The sequence below is a fragment of the Cyprinodon tularosa genome, unplaced genomic scaffold (assembly GCF_016077235.1).
Source record: "Cyprinodon tularosa strain WSP-4 unplaced genomic scaffold, ASM1607723v1 ctg48, whole genome shotgun sequence".
NCBI lineage: Eukaryota > Metazoa > Chordata > Actinopteri > Cyprinodontiformes > Cyprinodontidae > Cyprinodon > Cyprinodon tularosa.
In genome coordinates this window covers 369,962-384,009 of record NW_024039207.1, presented here as the reverse complement: position 1 = coordinate 384,009, position 14,048 = coordinate 369,962, and the positions used below count along the sequence as shown (strand labels likewise).

Sequence of the window (14,048 nt, the reverse complement as noted above, 5' to 3'; positions counted from 1 at the left end):
TTTAGAGGCTTTGTATTTTCTGACAGAAAGTTTTGACAACTAGTTGCTCCACCTATGATGACCTAGAACTGCAACACTCTCCTGTTTCTATAATATAATTTCCCTTTTTATCCTTTTACGGTTACTTGGACAAATAGTGTGTGCATTTTACCTAAATATGCTAACATTTCTAAATTTCCAGCAACGATTTCATAAACATTAACACAGTTTCAGAGATCTAGTCACTTCAACTGAATGTTAGAAACATTAGTTACATCAATGTGCACAACAGCTACTGATGGAAAATAACCGAAACAGAAATAGGAAACAATCAATCTACAGATGACTCAAATTGGTGAAATCAGAGGAACAGATTGTTTACTGACATTAGGTAATACATCACAGTTTGTGGAAGTTTGTAGGAGGATCCAAAACGCAGAGGCAGTAACAGAATTAACTGAGATAAAGCAAAAAGGAAAGGAGAATAGGACGATCTAAAAAACAATAAACACAGGGTGATAAAGGGAACAGTTGACATACAGGGACTAAAATAGATATTATACCATGGAAAACCATAATCCATTGATAAATATAACACTAACACTAGAAAGGCTAGACAATAACTGTCTAAATCACATGGAATAAACATGGAACAAACAGAAATGTAAAAAACAACAACGAAAATACCAAAAACATCAAAATGTGTTAATGTTTAAAGTGAACCCAAACCTCATCTTAGGTTTAAAATGTCCTGAAATTAAATTCTATAAATATATGATCCCTTTCTCGTTCTTGATTGCCCATTATTTTATTTATTTAGGGGGATATTGCTGAGCTGAAACTGGTGGGAGACCCTCTGGCTTTTCAGCGCTACTGTGATGAAGATGGTTACCCCAATGAAGTAAGTTACATATTTTAATTAAAGTGAACAAAAAAAAAATTTTTAACATGTGCCCTTTGTGTATCTCAGGGTTCTGGTGAAAGTGGCAGCGGTGAAGCTGATAGGAAACAGGAAGGAAACGCTGTGCTGGTTGGACCGCAGATTTTCTTACAGCTTAATTTTATATTTATCTATATATATATATATATATATATATATATATATATATATATACAAATAAAAAAAGCTTGAAGTGCTCAAAAATAACATATGTTAGTTATATAAACCTATATGATATTTTTGTTTTCCCCAGACCTTTCCACCCCGTCCGATCCCAGTGCCTCCACCTATATACCCAGAAGGAAAGGGAATCGGAATCAAAGGTTAAAATGCTTCTTTTTATATCTGAATCTAGAAAAACTGTTTTAAGTTGTTGAACAGCTTAGAAAGGTTAAGCAGAAGTGTGTACCGCAGTCATGTACATTCAAAACCTCGGCTGCTGAAATATGTACTCCAGACTGCCTGTCTGGACCTGAGCATTACATTTTGCTCCAAGGGCCAGGCTGTCAGCTTCAATCAGCAACTGGAGCACTGAATAAGTGAATCAGAGGGCATAAGGATGAAGAGATCTCATGTTTAACTTTTAGCTTAGTTCATTTTTAGGTGTGGTTGTCTAGTGTAGTTAAGATTGCCTTTGCAAGTGGAGTACAGGGGGCTATAAATGGCTTTATGATCATTTCCAGACTGATAGATGTCAGTGATATATATATTTTTTTAGTAACATTTTGGCGCCCTCTACAGGCCTCATTTAGCCATTTGTTTCAGTCATGTAACAAATGTCTTTTTCATTGTGTATGTATATATATATATATATATATATATATATATATATATATATATATATATATATATATATATATATACATAGAGAGAGAGAGAGAGAGAGAGAGAGAGAGAGAGAGAGAATTTAATTTAATTATAAATTAAATAAATTATACAATATATAAATTATTATTTATTTATTTAAATTTTCAAAAATCACAGAAAGGTCATAAAATGTTTCTCCTTTCTTGAATAAATCTATTTAATATTACTTTCACTTTTTAAACTGATTGACTATTGCAGTACATACAACTTTGTAACATTATTCTAATTGATTTAGATGAATCTGTGTACTGTGGTCAGTATTACTTCAATAAGACGTAATTAGAAAATGATCACCTTCACTCTGAATGTGACTAAAATCCACACAAAGAAAATCTTTAGAAAGTGCAGAAGAAAATGAAACAACATGGAAATCATTAGTTCTCAAAATAGATTTAATTTTACAGCCAAATTAAAGATATCGGTGGGGAAAAAAATGAAAAGTGTCAATATCAATTTGAGTTAATGATTAACTCAATCTATTTCTTTCTAATTGAAGAGAACTTTGCTAATCATTTTTGAAACCTCTATTCTGCAGAAAATGCAGTTATTTTTTTTACTGTAAACAGCGTTTGACACTTTATGTACCGACATTAAGGTATTCTAAAAAGTCTTCAAGTTTGCATAACTTTAGCATGGAAAATGTAATGGTTTACAAATTTAAAGGCAGAAACGTAACATCTAATACTAGTCAGTTTCTGCTTATTTAATAAAACAAAACAAGCAAAAAATGAACCTGATAAACTGAGAAATAAGCTTGACTTGATCAGGGTCATCAGTCTGATACGGCTTCTGAGGGGGATGTAGGTTATACGAAATTATTCACCAGATAAACTAATCAGATTCCAGAGGTGATCAATCCTAACGCTTTTACTGTTATCAGGAAAACGATTTTTACCAAGAACAGTGCCTGCTATCTACGATAAAGTATTATATGAATAATCAAGGCGTAACACCATAAAAAAAAAAGTCCTCATAAAATGAAAGTGGTAATATTATTAGACAAAAATAAAATTTTAATTAAATGAAAGTTTCAGTAGTTATCAACCAAATTCACCTAAAAATGCAAAATTCTTGTACGACGTTTGTTTGGTTTTTTTTACTTAATGTTATGACTTTATTTTCTTGATATTTTGACTAATAACAATAATAAGACTTTTTGTAAATCATAAAAAAATATAAACCTCTTAGTATTGCCTTAATACTCATTGATTAAGTGTTCTTTGTTTCCACCTAAAGGAAATAAAGTGGTTCAAACTTCATAATTTTTTATTTTAATTAATGAGAAATAGCCTTATCAGACTAAAGCTGCATAAAAAGTTAGAAAAAACTTTTGATTGATGCAATCCTCCATTCACTGCTATAAAAAATTTTCGGGTATTTTTTAGGCGCCAAAGGTGAAAAGGGTGACAGGGGAGAAAAAGGCTCCCAGGGAGACCGAGGTCCTGCGGGGCCTAAAGGAGATTCAGGCTCAGGAGTTTCAACAGAGGGAGGAGGGCATGGCGGAAAAGTAAGACAGTTTTCATTTATAGGTTAATATCCACAAGTAGCACAAATAACCTGTTTTCTTTTTTCTTTCTAGGGAGAAAAGGGCGTAAAGGTACGTGAAATGTATTCACAAGATTTAAAGTATATAAATTCAATCGATTTTTGACTTATCAGATCCTACGAAATATATTTAGAGTCTTACGACTTCATTGCTGCACATAAAAACACTATTGCAGTTCTGGAAGTGAGGCAGCTTAAAAGATATTCATCTAGAGTGGACGTCTTCAACAGGGGTCCACGACCCCTAGGGGGTCCTCAGAGGTACTGCTCGGGGGTCGCAAAAGTTATGGATGATTAGACTTTTTTTATATTCCCCGCTTCATTTTTATAGAGCAATAGAGTGACTATAGGACCAGTTTGATAAAACACAATTTCATATAATATATATAATTAGGGGGTCCCCGCTCCATCTCGCCATGAGTTTGGGGGTCCTTGGCTTGGAAAACCTTCAAGACCCCTAATCAGAGTGCGAAATACGGTTAACCCATGAGACCCCCTGAAAGCCTCGAAAGCAAAATTTAAAAGGGGTCTTAAATAGTGTCCAAAAAATTTTAAATGAAGTATTTTTTTGTCACTAATGGTCACTAAAATGTTTTTAAGCTCAACATATCCAGTATTAAAATTCAAAACCTTTATTCACAAATATGTTCTGTTTTTTGCCAAGTGGAGCCAGCCAATCCTGTTCGCGTATGCAAATTAGCCATGTGCTTTTCCGCAGTTAATAACACGGGGAACGCGGAACAGATTGTGTGAAGACAGCAGGTCTTTACTAGCCTGACGTAGTCCTACTCAATTCTAGTCAGAATATGAGTCTGATACTGCTCCATAGAGCTGTGATTATGGGGCGTGTTTCGAACGAACCAGGAAAAAAAATGCCTCTGCACTCAATTGGATAGACCTACAACCAATAAGAGCAACGGAGTGCGTGAGGTATGTTAAGCGATGCATAGTTGTTGTCAACAAAAATCAAAGCATGCAGTTGCACGCCTAGAATAAGAAGACGAGCCTTGATCGCGTTTCTCTGTTCCTCTTTTAAAATTAATTTGCTGTCGATATCTTCTAGAACAGACCTAATAGCAGAATCTACACACCTCAACTCTCCAGCGGCAGCCATTGTTGTTGTCACCCATGCGCGCTTTGGTCACATGGTTGATTACGTTACTGTTGGTCATCTGTCCATCATCGTATAAAGCCCGCCCTGACAATTTGATTGGCCCGCCAGATATTGTGCGAGCATACTCGCGCCACTACTGAGCAACGCCAGACCGAACTTCCCGACCTCAAACGTTGTGGGCGGGACTAAGTTCGGAATGGCACCCAGGCTAAACCAATCCTGCTCGCGTATGCAAATTAGCCATGTGCTTTTCCGCAGTTAACACGGGCAACACGGAACAGATTGCGTGAAGACAGCAGGTCTTCAGTCCTGTTTGTGGACCTCAACGGACCTCCTCTGGACAAATTCGACCCAGACCATTCGTCAGAAACTGGATTAAAGAAGGACATGTGCGTGCATGAAAGAGAGAGACAGACAGACAGACAGACAGTCTTTGTGAGTGTGTGTGTTTTCATTGACTGATTGTCTGTTCAGGCTCTTGCCCGCTCCACCAGATTCACAGAAAGCTTCATCCACCAAGCTTTCAGGAAGCTGAGCCCCCCTCAAAAAAAAATCACTGTCAAACTGTCTCCTGCACTACTAATAATACTATATTTATTTACTGTTCTTTTGCACTGTTACTGTTACAAATGCTATATCTTACATAATTGGTAATAATAATAATAATAATTTTTCTGCCGCCATTACCATCTGGCTTTTTGCTTTAACATAAGCATTGTTTATTTTATATTATTGTACATTTTATATTTTATTGTGAAATTGAATGTTTAAATTTTAGTATTAGGAACTGATCTTATCTGTTGTGCCTGTGCACTTTATCTGTTTCACTGTTGGTGAATGAGAAACGTCCTCTCCAGTCCTTGTATGTCTGGTGAATCTGAAGAATTGACATTAAAGCTGACTTTGACTTTGAAATGTTATAGGCCTACTGCATACTGAGAAAATTTAGATAGGTATTGTGCAAGAGTCGGGAGTTGGGGACCCCCCCAAATATTGACAGGTATTTCGTACACTGCCCCTAATCTACAGAAATGATATTAGAGGATGACAAGATAGGCATGAGACGGTGATGAGGAGTGAGGTAGGGACGGTTTATTAATCTGTGGGCTTAACTGTGAAGGAACAGGGAGAAGTTGCGTGAATAAGGAAGAATAAGTGAGTGAGGTGAATAAGGAAGAAATAAGGTATGAGGTGAAATGAAGCAGTAAAGTTGCAAAGACTAGAGAACACTGGTAAGAACCTGGAGTCTACCTTCGTTTTCAAAGCTAAGGTTCAAGGATGGAGCCGAGAGTTCAGGCAGGATTTACTGGATGATGGTGATATTAGGGCTCATTTTAAAAGAAAGAAACTGTGATACTTTCAGTGGGACCTGCAGTGATGTACAACTTAACTTGGCTCTAAAATCCTCCGTACCTGTTTACAGGGTGAGTCTGGCATTGGATACCCTGGAAGAAAGGGTGAACGTGGCGCTCAGGGGCCGCCTGGTCCTCCTGGTCCTACTGGACCGGCGGCTGAGGTTGTCCGTCTGGGTGACGGATCTGTTGTACAGCAAGTGGCTGGTCCTCCTGGACCACCAGGGCCACCAGGCCTCGATGGGGCGGAAGGTCCTCCAGGAACTGATGGAGAGCCTGTAAGATCAAAAGATCATTAACAGATTAATTAAAGACGGTTGGTTACTTAGTGACCAGTTTTATTCTTTAGGGAGATCCAGGAGAAGACGGAAAAACTGTAAGTATTTTTAAAGGACATTTCTCTGGCTTTTCTCTATAGAATAACTGTTTTTTTTATACCTGGAGCTAATTCTGTAACTTTTTAGGGTCCTCCAGGATCAAGAGGTCTTCCAGGAACACCTGGAATACCTGGTGTAAAAGGCGAAAAGGTGCAATAAATGAACACATTGCTATAAATATGACAAGTGTTTATTTATCAAAATAATTAATCGTCTCTGAATCTTCCAGGGGGAACCTGGAGAAGGCTCACCTGGACCCAGAGGCCCCCCAGGTCTCCCAGGACCTCCAGGACCTACTACTGGTGATCGTCCAGTACGTACAGGCTGTGCAGATGAACGTCTTTCAGCCATTTTAACTTGGGAATATAAAAACCTAACATGAGTGATGTCATTACAGACATTTGCTGACATGGAGGGATCAGGATTCCCAGACTTCCGGGTATGTGTTCAGCATAAAGAAAGGAATTCAACAGAAGTGTAAAATGTAATCCGTGATATGTTCCTTGCAGGTTGCACGTGGTCCCCCCGGCCCCCCAGGTCCCCCTGGCCTTCCTGGCATCCCTGGTACTTCAGTGGCCCTCGGACCAGACGGTCCGATAGCCTCTGGGCCTCCTGGACCTCCTGGACTTCCTGGACTTCCTGGACAAGATGGAATGCCTGGTCTCCCTGTGAGATTTCTATCTTTTACATTTGGACGATCCTGTGTTTAATTACATTGCATAAATCTAGATTTCTTTTGTGGGTCATTTTAGGGGCCCCCTGGTCCTCCTGGTAGACCTGGACCCAGAGGAGAAAAGGTAAAACTGATTGTGACTCAGATTTAGGCTGAAGGTTCTGACTATTTATATCAATGCACTGCAAAAAAAAGTCTAGAAATAAGTAGAAAAATATTCTTAAATTAGGGTTTTTTTTACCTAACCTGACTCCGCCAGATGGATTTGCTCCGCATATCCATCTGGAAACCTTCCGTTGAAGTAATTTTGGGAAGGGGCGAAAATACTGGTTAGCTGATTGGCCTATGTTGGTGATAGACGGGCCAAATAAACCAATCAGATCAACGAAGCATATGACGTACTAACAGAGCGACGACGAAGAGGAGCCAATTGATAGATCAAACTCTTGCCGAAACCAGTCAGGAGAAGAGCAAAAACATCTTTTCCTCTGAGAAAAGCCTCCAGAGCAGTGTTTTACTCTTCTTTCAGTGAAGAAATACTCTGTAATTCCGATAAAACTTGCTCGATAGCCACTCTAGAGCTAGTTTCATCGGCTGAAGCCGCCATGTTCTTTAGACTGAACTGTTGCGCTTCTTGTTGCGTCACACCTCAACCCGCCTCAAAGCCAACGCTGATTGGACGTTCGTTTGGTGAACGGCTCCAAATTTTGAAAGCTCGCAAGATCAGGATGGTCTCACGAGGCTAGTTTTTACCCTTAATTTAAGTAGGTAAATAAGATGAATGGAATGAGCTGTTTTACTCTCAAAATAAGATAATTAGCTAGTATGCGCTTGAAATAAGAATTTTTGTTTGTCTTGTTCCAAACAAGACAAACTGCACTTATTTTAAGAAAAAACGACTTATTTAGATTTTAATTGTTTGCAGTATGCTACATTCTGTCTAATTGAAATCTGTCTGGAAATTAAAATTTTACGTATTTTAATGATCTTGTCCAGCCAGACTGACTGAAGCCGTGTGAATTCAACACACAGCTCATCAGTCTGGTAAGGCTCAGACTCTCTGGTCTAAAACTGACTAGACCAACCACTTGTGCTGCCTCTATCTCTTTACAGTGGAAAAAGGATGTAAAAATAAGTAAATATTTCTTAAATTAAGTGCATTTACCCTTAATTTGAATAGGTAAATGAGATAGTTTGCCAATGGAATGAATATTTTTACTCTTAAAATAAGATAATTAGATAATATGCACTTGAAATACAACAATACAATTGTGTTTTCTTGTTTTACGTGTAAATTGTCTTGTTCCATTGGCAGGGTTTATCAATAACCTCCTCAATTCAAGAACAAATGCCCTTATTTTAAGAAAAAAATACTTATCTAGATTTCCATTTTTTGCAGTGTAAAACCTCAATAACAAGCTGCTTTATAGTTTTTCTTTAAAAAAAAAATGAAAAAGTAATTTTTGTGCTTCATATCTGTAGTTATCTGATTGGTTCGATCCTCTTTCTGCTGAATCTCCTGTTCAGACAGATGTTTTGTGTAATGGGCATACAATGGTCTGCATGTAAAGACTATAACTCCATAAGACACTGTCTGATCAAACACAAAATAAAACTTTTATCGATCTTCCATGCATGTAGGGATTGGTCTTTGATGCTCTGGTTTGACAAGTCAAGGCTGGGATACGTGTACATAGACTGAAAACCTGTTCTCCAACTAAAACCTGCTTTTAGTTCCTCTTTTTTTGTTATTTCTCCTAAAATAAATGTAAATAAAATAACTATTTTCACTCTTTTAACAATTAGAGCTTCTGATTTTGAATTAATTATCCAATCTGGTTAATAAAGCCACTTTCAACGTAGACATTTCCCCAGATTTGGCTATCAATAACTTCTTGTTTTATTTTCTAGGGGGATAGTGGTGACCTTGGCCTTCCGGGACCAGCTGGAGAAAAGGTCAGTGAGAGTACTTAAAATTATAGCCAACATAAACATTAAATTATTTTAAAATAAAAGAAACTGTTCATAGAAACCATACACATTCTCTGTTGCTTCCTTCTAGCAGGAGACAGAGGACTCCAATCCTTTCAATTACCTGTTCTCTTTCTTTGCTCCATCCTCTACGGTGTGTAATAGGGTAGCAGGTACTGGGGCTGGGTTTCTGCTTTGCTGATTTACTCTGCTTTCTAACATTTCCCATTTCCCTAAAGATAACGTTTAAAGCTATTTTTTACTTCATCCTGGTTAATCTTAATGTTAGAAAGTCTGCTTCTACTGTCTAAAAGCGTATCCTGGCAACTTTTCCACCTAGATGAATGTTCCTTTTGCTAGATTACTATTTCCCTCTAATCCTCTCCTTTAAGTAAATATATATTCTCCGCTAATTGCATTATTTTTTAAGACACAGAAGCATTTAATCCTTTTGACTCTTAACTCAGGGTTCTCAGGGTGACCCAGGAAGGACCGGCACACCTGGGCAGAGCGGTTTGGCAGGTCTTCCAGGTCCCATGGGACCAGTCGGGCCTCCGGGGCCTCCTGGACCACCAGGTCCCCCATACCTTGCTGGCAGTGTAAGTAAAGGCTTTCAGATGCAATGTAACAGATTAAACATTGGGATTAAATCATCTGAAAAAACCTAGAAGGAAGATAATGTTTAAAATCTGAACCATTTCCTTTTCTTATGATTTTAATTTAGTATTATATTGTACTGATGAGTGAAGAAGTTCAAATACCTCCAAAAGAACAGGCTTTCTGACTCACATTGTGTCCGTACAGGGGAACCAAAATGAGGTGCTGAACGGCTTGCCTGGCCTAAGAGGTCCACCAGGACCGCAGGTAACCATCTAGGACATATTTGGCCCTCTGTCCATCTTATTCAAGCCTTCTCTGTCTCACCTACAATCCATCATGTCTTCCAGGGTCCACCTGGTATAGCTGGTCTACCTGTAAGTAATGCTAATATATCCTGTAGTCCAATTCATTCTGCTACTCTTTATAGATGGACATTAAACATTTGAAAGGAAGGCAGATTTTGGATGGAATAACTAAAACATAAAGAGCTTTTACTTTCCTAGAAAGATTACTTTCTGGAACTTACTTCTGTTTTCTTTAGGGACCAAACACTTCAGTCCAGAACCATTAGATTATATCTGGAACTTGCATCACTGTGGAATAAATTAAACTGTTCATCAAATGCTTATTTCAGACCAAACCAATAGAACCAGAGTAATTATTAATATCAGTTTTTAAATTATGATGCCAATATGAACTATTAATGGGTTGGTGACACAATTTTGACATTTTCTAGTATTTTTTTGTAGAGCAAAAGTTAATACCGATGATCAATGTAGTAATTTCATAAAATTGTTTTCTTCAAAATAAATCTTTGCCGTTCAGAGGATTTATTTGAAAATCATGTTAATTGGAAGTATTATATACTAATTTATATACCAATAACTGGTTATACTATTTGTAGCAGAGGCATAGCAAGCTGTGTTTTCTAGCAGTGCTGCTGCGGCCATATTAACCGTCATCGTCCAACTCAGAGTCTCTGTATGATAAAAGTTCACTCTAGATGGTTCTGATCTGTAATCAATGATGCCTCCATATCCATTATAGAATGTAGAGCTAGCTCCTAAATGGTTTTCTCTCTGACCTCAGCACACATAGATGGACTGTAACTAGCTGTTAATCAGTGTGCTGCTGTGGAGCTACTGAATTTAGGATATTTGTGTTAATAATTAGTATGTTTGATTCCTAAAAACTGAGAACCAACTGGTATGTCGTGCTCAATGATTTAATTCAAGATTACATGACATTGATATTGCATTATTGCATAATCAACACTTCAATCATTTGATAATTTATTTAAAGACATGTTTTTGCATATACCATATTTCCCTCATATTGTGCTGGCCTATCTAAAAGGTTTATTTCCTAGAATATAAAGCTTACCTCTGAGATTTCTTGCTTTTGAAAACAGACAGGTTTCACATATATTACTTTATCAAATTTAAAGGATTTTTTACAGAGATTATTAATTCGAACGTTCAGATAACTGTGTTTTTTATTTGTACCTGAATGACAGATCAACTACCTTAGAGACACTATCCATTAGAGACACTATCCATTAAAATGATCCCCTTTTTGTTAGTTTTTTATCAGTTGTCTAATTTGAAAAAAGTAGCTTATTTACTTTTGTAGATTTTTTTTTCTTTCTTTTTTTTATATTGCAACCATCATATTCAAATCCGATTTTATGTTATTAAATTTCTGGTAAATTCTTTACAAACTAAAACGTGCACAAATGCCAATAACTTTCCTGCTTAAAACTGTAAAAACAATGACAAAGTTCAACAAATAAAAAAGCAGCCCCGCAAGAATTTAAATAGTGATTGATTTGTGCAATAAGCAAAAACAAAACCCAATTATCTATACTGTTTAAAGCTAAAAAATCATTTACATGATGGAATTGTTTTGTCTTTTTATGTTAATGGTTATCGACTCTGAAATTATTCCTGCAGCCAAGCCCTTTAGACTTTAGAATAGATATGCTATCTTTATTTATCAACCATAAATTATATTTAAAATGTTCAATTATGGTTTGTAGGGTAAGCCAGGTTTTCCAGGGAACAATGGAGCCAAAGGAGCAGAAGGACCACGAGGAGCTCCTGGGATTCCAGGCACTGATGGATACCCTGGAAGACCAGTACACAGCTTTTTTTAATGATTATTTCAAATTATATAATTATTACTTTATATTTTACGAGACTAATCACTACTTATGTTTATTTTGTAAGGGTGACAAGGGGGACAGAGGAGAGAAGGGCGAGATGGTGAGTTTCGTTCATTTCTTGAGATACGACAGCTGTGGTAACTATGGACTGATTGGTTCAAACATATTCAGAAGATCACTGTTTAGCAAAATGACTCTGTACTTCACCTAAACCATTAGTTTGAACTGTATGCCTATTATTTTCTGCTTTTGTAGCTGGATCCAAATTACCTATGAACACCAGTGCCTCAATTATTGTTGTTTTTAAAAAAAAAGACCCCACAATTTTAGTAAAGATGTTTAGAAAAAGACAAAAAGGTGTCCCGCAGGGCTCCACATTCGAACGTCTTTTGTTTTAATCTTTGTTTTTGTTAAAGTATATGGCCAAACATTCTTCTTTTACGTAGTTTGTCTGAATACAATTGCTGAATGTACAAACCTATTTTACCATTTTGAATAAAACAACAATACTGCTGATAAAATTTAGGGGCCACCTAAGGTAAATCATCTTAGCTGTTTTTCAAAAAGCTCTTTTTATTCCTAACGCAGGGTCTCCCAGGTCGAGACGGTGGACCGCCTGGACCACCTGGACCTCCAGGACCACCAGGAGAAATTATATACCAGCCATCAAGAGATGTGAGTCAGAGCTCTAACAAACAATATGCATGGATGTGTGTATCCACATGGGAAATCAATTAACCCTTCAACATTTGAGTGCTTTTCTATTTTTCACCGATTTAATCAAGCCCTCTTTCCTTGATCTTCACTGCACGGTCACTGCCTGCTTCACTGCCTGTTACTAACTGACCTAACTTTGTCTTGATGTAGTTTAACGAGGTTTATTGGAACGATTTGGGACAGGTGAGTTGATGCTCCCCCAGCTTCCTTAACTAAACTAAAACTCACTGACTCTTAACTCACTTCGCCAAGCAGGAACACGTTTTATTCTTTGTTTAACGAGCTGTTTTATCCTTCTTCTTTAGAGAGAATCAGGGCAGGTTGGGTTTCCAGTAGGTATCAATCCATCTACAATGTTGCTTTAATGAGAGAAGAATTGAATTTAAAGATCTAAAGTTGATATTTATTTTTCTTTAGGGACCAATTGGACCAAAAGGAGACAAAGGGGATGCTGGTGCTCCAGGATATGCTTCTAAGGTAAAACAAGTTCTAGTAGCGAGTATTATGTCAGGATAAATCTGAAATCGTGATTCACTATTCTGTAACCAATATGGGTGTTTATATTCCCTACACACTGGATGATTTCTCCACTCTCTGGAGGGTCTTGGTGAGGTCTTCAGTGATGCTCTAAGAGTACAGTGAGTTTCAAGAGATTTTCATGAATGCACAAATTTTCTGCAGTGGAACATCAGGGTTGAACGCCTTTCTTGGGAGGTCTTCCACACAAGACCAGATTTGTGGGCCGATTACGTCATAGTGCAGTGCCGAGGTCTAATTGGATTGCAAGTCTCCTCGTTATGCGGCTGACAAATGCGTCCCTCTTTTTGCCCATTTTGATGAGGGGTCCAGTGTATCTTAAGTAGCCTTGGATATCCAGTGATTCATTGCAAGTCCAATGAATCACTGATTTGTGTGTCAACTGACACAGTTACTAGGCTAAAGAGAGTATGGCGGTAAAAGCCACGGAAGGTTGGTCTCGTTTTAATTCATAGCCAAAACTCTTCCAGTCTCCTTTTTTTCATGATCATCGAAGGATCCAGTCCATTCAAACCGGGTCCTTGGAGAATGCAGCCTTTAAAATCAAACACACCCATTATCTCTCAGCTGCCTCAGGCCTACTCGCAAATGAACTGAAGGAGATTTCTAGCTTAAGGGAAATCCAGGCGTCTGCTGAGCAGGATTACTTGAATAGTTATTAGCATATTTAAAGGAATTTATTACCAGATGTGTTCCTAATAACAAGTATCAGTTAATTAAAAGTTGGTAACAATCCAGATCAATCCGGTCTGCACTGTCTGAATATTTTCCTAGTTTCTTATCCCACTGATGCCACCATCATAAATGACAAATATATGCACCCTTCATCTCCTGTAAACAGTCAAATTCAGTTCTCATTCATTCATCTTCTCCACCCATCAGATGAGAAAACTGGCAGAAAGGATGTGGTGAAGGCTCTTCCATTAAAATGCTAATAATTAGACCAAACATGATAAAATATGATACTAAGACAATGCCAGCATCATTGTTAGCTATATCAAGAAGGAGGTTGGTATAATCAGTTATAGTCCAACCACTCTTGGAGAGGGAAGGATTGTTTTGTTTTTATTTTTTATCTTAATTGGTTTTCAAAACACTCACTCAAGTAGTTCGCAGACGAGTGTGTAGCGGTCGGGATGAGGATCAGTGCCTCCAAATCCGAGACCATGGTCTTGAGCCGGAAAAGGGTAGACTGCCTTCTCGGGGTTGGGG

General features: G+C 37.6%; 1 protein-coding gene across 5 annotated transcripts in view; it reads left to right on the top strand.

The window, feature by feature from the left end:
- The window catches only part of LOC119794433 (collagen alpha-1(XVIII) chain-like), a 60,391-nt gene that overhangs the window by 36,831 nt on the left and 9,512 nt on the right, over positions 1 to 14,048 (top strand). For 2 of the 5 annotated variants that reach the window (XM_038302007.1, XM_038302001.1), the window contains exons 3-25: positions 800 to 880; positions 950 to 1,009; positions 1,173 to 1,242; positions 3,172 to 3,293; positions 3,366 to 3,383; positions 5,869 to 6,075; positions 6,147 to 6,173; positions 6,262 to 6,324; positions 6,404 to 6,487; positions 6,572 to 6,613; positions 6,684 to 6,842; positions 6,927 to 6,971; positions 8,759 to 8,803; positions 8,910 to 8,972; positions 9,286 to 9,417; positions 9,623 to 9,682; positions 9,766 to 9,792; positions 11,457 to 11,555; positions 11,647 to 11,682; positions 12,171 to 12,257; positions 12,450 to 12,482; positions 12,605 to 12,631; positions 12,717 to 12,776. In XM_038302007.1, coding sequence (XP_038157935.1) covers positions 800 to 880; positions 950 to 1,009; positions 1,173 to 1,242; positions 3,172 to 3,293; positions 3,366 to 3,383; positions 5,869 to 6,075; positions 6,147 to 6,173; positions 6,262 to 6,324; positions 6,404 to 6,487; positions 6,572 to 6,613; positions 6,684 to 6,842; positions 6,927 to 6,971; positions 8,759 to 8,803; positions 8,910 to 8,972; positions 9,286 to 9,417; positions 9,623 to 9,682; positions 9,766 to 9,792; positions 11,457 to 11,555; positions 11,647 to 11,682; positions 12,171 to 12,257; positions 12,450 to 12,482; positions 12,605 to 12,631; positions 12,717 to 12,776 — 1,647 coding nt within the window. The remainder of the gene's footprint in view (positions 1 to 799; positions 881 to 949; positions 1,010 to 1,172; positions 1,243 to 3,171; positions 3,294 to 3,365; positions 3,384 to 5,868; positions 6,076 to 6,146; positions 6,174 to 6,261; positions 6,325 to 6,403; positions 6,488 to 6,571; positions 6,614 to 6,683; positions 6,843 to 6,926; positions 6,972 to 8,758; positions 8,804 to 8,909; positions 8,973 to 9,285; positions 9,418 to 9,622; positions 9,683 to 9,765; positions 9,793 to 11,456; positions 11,556 to 11,646; positions 11,683 to 12,170; positions 12,258 to 12,449; positions 12,483 to 12,604; positions 12,632 to 12,716; positions 12,777 to 14,048) is intronic. The other 3 variants (XM_038302002.1, XM_038302003.1, XM_038302006.1) reach the window with 3 other exon arrangements.